The sequence below is a fragment of the Micropterus dolomieu genome, linkage group LG10, assembly GCF_021292245.1.
Source record: "Micropterus dolomieu isolate WLL.071019.BEF.003 ecotype Adirondacks linkage group LG10, ASM2129224v1, whole genome shotgun sequence".
NCBI classification, from domain to species: Eukaryota; Metazoa; Chordata; class Actinopteri; order Centrarchiformes; family Centrarchidae; genus Micropterus; species Micropterus dolomieu.
The window spans coordinates 29,640,237-29,644,556 of NC_060159.1; the positions used below are offsets into that span (position 1 = coordinate 29,640,237).

Genomic DNA, 4,320 nt, shown 5'->3' on the forward strand with positions numbered 1-4,320 from the left:
AAAGTAGTGAGCGTGCAGCTTGTATAACAGTGATACCAGTGTAAAGTAGTGAGCGTGCAGCTTGTATAACAGTGATACCAGTGTAAAGTAGTGAGCGTTCAGCTTGTATAACAGTGTAAAGTAGTGAGCGTGCAGCTTGTATAACAGTGTAAAGTAGTGAGCGTGCAGCTTGTATAACAGTGTAAAGTAGTGAGCGTGCAGCTTGTGTAAAGTAGTGAGCGTGCAGCTTGTGTAAAGTAGTGAGCGTGCAGCTTGTATAACAGTGTAAAGTAGTGAGCGTGCAGCTTGTGTAAAGTAGTGAGCATACAGCTTGTATAACAGTGTAAAGTAGTGAGCGTACAGCTTGTATAACAGTGTAAAGTAGTGAGCGTACAGCTTGTATAACAGTGTAAAGTAGTGAGCTTGCAGCTTGTATAACAGTGTGAAGTAGTGAGCGTACAGCTTGTATAACAGTGTAAAGTAGTGAGCGTACAGCTTGTATAACAGTGTAAAGTAGTGAGCGTTCAGCTTGTATAACAGTGTGAAGTAGTGAGCGTACAGCTTGTATAACAGCGTAAAGTAGTGAGCGTGCAGCTTGTATAACCGTGTAAAATAGTGAGCGTGCAGCTTGTATAACAGTGTAAAATAGTGAGCGTGCAGCTTGTATAACAGTGTAAAGTAGTGAGCGTACAGCTTGTATAACAGTGTGAAGTAGTGAGCGTACAGCTTGTATAACAGTGTGAAGTAGTGAGCGTGCAGATTGTATAACAGTGTAAAGTAGTGAGCGTACAGCTGGTATAACAGTGTAAAGTAGTGAGCGTACAGCTTGTATAACAGTGTAAAGTAGTGAGCGTGCAGCTTGTATAACAGTGTAAAGTAGTGAGCGTGCAGCTTGTATAACAGTGTAAAGTAGTGAGCGTGCAGCTGTAGAACAGTGTAAAGTAGTGAGCGTACAGCTTGTGTAACAGTGTAAAGTAGTGAGCGTACAGCTTGTATAACAGTGTAAAGTAGTGAGCGTGCAGCTTGTATAACAGTGTAAAGTAGTGAGCGTGCAGCTTGTATAACAGTGTAAAGTAGTGAGCGTACAGCTTGTATAACAGCGGTGTGTTAAATTTGGTGTTTTCGCTCTCACACTCCCTCATACTGGTCACTGGAAGTTCAACACGGCACCTCATGGCAAAGAACTCTCTGAGGATCTGAAACAAAGAACGGTTGCTCTACATAAAGATGGCCGAGGCTGTAAGAAGATTGTAGTTCACTGACGGAAACATGAATGCCAACATGTACTGTGACATACTGAAGCAGAGCAGGATCCCCTCATTTATTAGGACACCCCTAATTTTCTCTTAGGGGTGTCCTCAGTTTTGTTGCCAGCGGTTTAGAAATTAATGGCTGTGTGATGTGTTATTTTGAGGGGACAGCAGATTTACACTGTTATACAAGCTGCACGCTCACTACTTTACACTGTTATCACTGTTCTACAAGCTGTACATTCACTACTTTACACTGGAGCACAGGGTCTTTTCTTCAGTGTTGAAACATGAACAGATATTATCAGAGATGTGGGGGGTGGAGTCACTCTGTGAGACGCTGTATGTACCAGGCGTGGTCACTCACCTTGATGGCTGTTTTCTTCTTTGGTGTGGAAGATATGAGGAGGCGGACCCTGGAACAAAAGCAGACAACAACAACTACTAATTATTGATGAATCTGTTGATAATGATCGATCATCAGTCAAAATGATCAATGAATCAAATGAAAAATAGATCGTTTCAGTATAAAAATAAACTTTATTTATAAGCACACAGCTGACGTCACCAGGACCAGGACCAGGACCAAGACCAGGACTTAATATGAGTCTGAACCAGCAGAAGAGATTTGGTCATTCAGAATAAAGTTTAGCTGGAGAGGATCTCCAGGATCCTTCCACAGGAGGGTCGGTGGCAGAGGAGGGAAGGAAGAAGAGCGAGGGGAGACAAGTGAGGGCGTGGGGGGCGGGCAGGTGCAGGTTAGCCGCCAACATGTGACCACCTAACCGTTTGGGTAAAGACCAGAAGGAAGAGCTGAAGTCCTGGTGCTGCAGGCAGAGCGGACCCAGCGGAAGAGGACTTTCTACTGCTGCTGAGGTCAGCTTCCTCAGCTCGGATCGCCGCCGAGCGCCGTTTGACTGAAGTTGTGATATCATCCAGCATGTGACACCTCGTGAGGGCGTGTTCACGGCGTTTCCACAACACCCTGAGCTAACGAGTCATGGTGACTCCCTGCAGCGAGCTGCTCTCTGCTACCTGTCCCAGCATGCACCTGTGGAGAAGATGGATCATGTTAGATTATAGATGAGTGATGGTACCTCTTCCCCATGATGCTAGCGTTAGCAGCAAGGTCGCGGTTAGCATCGCTGGGCTTCCTGCGGCGTCGGCGGTTGAGTCGTTTCCTAGCGCCGGCGTTGGTGTCGGGGGGGTCGTCGGAGGCTCTGCTGGGACTGCTGCCCCCCCCACTTCCTGTCCCTCTGCTGTTTAGGTCTCTGAGGACGTCGTAGTTGATCTTACTGGAGATCTTTTTCTTCTCCAACATCCTCTCGATTGCCTCGCTCGCCGTCGACGCCGCGATCTGCTCCTTCTTCTTCTTGGACTTCTTCGGCTGCAGACAGACAGAATTCACTGTAAACTTGATTTAAACTGGATTCAATCCAAACTTTATTTAAACTGCTTTAAATCTAAACTTGATTTAAACTGGATTCAATCCAACCCTTTCATAAATGAGGCGAGGGCCCTGCTCTTCACGAACATTTACCTTCTCTTTATACGTCCCTTGTTCTTTCTCTTTCTGTATCCTCTCTTCTTTCTCTGTAAACACAAATCAGACACACTGAGCTGATGGATCAGGACTCTTTGTGATGCTGATGAAGAGAGGTAATCACACTCAGCAACAGACGCCTCTCTAGTCCTGTAAAAGTTCTGTAAGTAAAGGTTTGAACACTGATGATGATGATGAAGAGTCTTCCTGACCTTTCTGCTCCTTCAGGTATTCTGCGTTCTGTTTGATCCACAGCTCCGTCTTCACCTGGACCTCCTTATCGTTCAGGATGTACTGCAGTACACAGAGACAGTCAACACCACGTCCTGTACGCACAACCTTTCACAGTAAAAGCACTGTTCCAGATCTTTTGATCAAAACCACCGGCTGTTTCTCTAACGCAGATTACGAGCGCAGTAACAGCTGCAAATTTTAAAAGCTATGTTTATAAGAATCATATTTCTCTACAGTGTGACAATTTTCTAAAACTGCTGTCGGATTCAAGCTCTTAACTCAGTTCTGACCGTTTTGCCTTTGTGATGAATGAACTGACCTTTTCAATCTCTTGATCGTCGATACCGTCCAGGTCCAGCTCTCCACCCTCCGCCTGCTCGTCTGGAAAAACAGTAGACCGTCAGAACAAAGGCCACCACGAAAGCCATTCACCACCTTTTTCTGAGTCCACGATGAATCTTACCGTCCGGTTTCTCGCCTGCCTCTGACTCGTCTAAGGTCTGCTGGAGGCCCAGGCAGGAGGAGCTCGGCAGCTTTCCTAGGATGGCGGCCAGAGGGGCGGCCTGACGCTGAGCCCCCTCCTTCTCTGGTCCCCCCTCCAGCTCGCCTCCATCTGTGTTCTTGCCACGGCCCCCCTCCTCCTGAATCACCTGACACAGGAAGTCCTGAGTCAGGTGTTGGGCAGCGGCTTGGAGCTCGTCGTCTTCGACCTCCGGCTCCTCGGGTTCAGAGGTTGAGGACAAGACCTCCGCGTCCTCGGGATCTGAAAACCAAGAATCAAAGAGTTGTTCAATGTCTTCTGTTACTGTGGTTCAGATATGTTCAGATACTGAGCTGAGTACAGACCGATTTCTTTGGCGTAGGCGGCGTAGATTCCTCTCAACTTGGGTCGGCTCTTCTCCAGCTCGATCTCAATTTCGTCTTTGTAACTGCTGATCTCTCCTAACACGACAAGATGAGGGGGTGAGTCCTTTATTATGATCTAACTAATTCCTTTAGGATTCTTTGAGTCCTAAACCATTCTCCTAGTGTCCGTCATAGTTTCCTAAACCGTCCGTCATAGTTTCCTAATCAATTCCCCTAGTGTCCGTCATAGTTTCCTAATCAATTCCCCTAGTGTCCGTCATAGTTTCCTAATCAATTCCCCTAGTGTCCGTCATAGTTTCCTAATCAATTCCCCTAGTGTCCGTCATAGTTTCCTAATCCATTCCCCTAGTGTCCGTCATAGTTTCCTAATCAATTCCCCTAGTGTCCGTCATAGTTTCCTAATCAATTCCCCTAGTGTCCGTCATAGTTTCCTAAACAATTCCCTAG

At 46.6% G+C, this 4,320-nt stretch overlaps 1 protein-coding gene across 1 annotated transcript in view; it reads right to left on the reverse strand.

The window, feature by feature from the left end:
* The window catches only part of LOC123977520 (transcription factor IIIB 90 kDa subunit-like), a 40,874-nt gene that overhangs the window by 338 nt on the left and 36,216 nt on the right, over positions 1-4,320 (reverse strand). Inside the window, exons 11-18 of the mRNA XM_046060266.1 lie at positions 3,853-3,948; positions 3,470-3,769; positions 3,326-3,387; positions 2,985-3,066; positions 2,770-2,822; positions 2,327-2,616; positions 1,597-1,645; positions 1,148-1,175 (exon numbers count right to left, since the gene is read on the reverse strand). Of these exons, the coding sequence (XP_045916222.1) occupies positions 1,148-1,175; positions 1,597-1,645; positions 2,327-2,616; positions 2,770-2,822; positions 2,985-3,066; positions 3,326-3,387; positions 3,470-3,769; positions 3,853-3,948 (960 nt within the window). The remainder of the gene's footprint in view (positions 1-1,147; positions 1,176-1,596; positions 1,646-2,326; positions 2,617-2,769; positions 2,823-2,984; positions 3,067-3,325; positions 3,388-3,469; positions 3,770-3,852; positions 3,949-4,320) is intronic.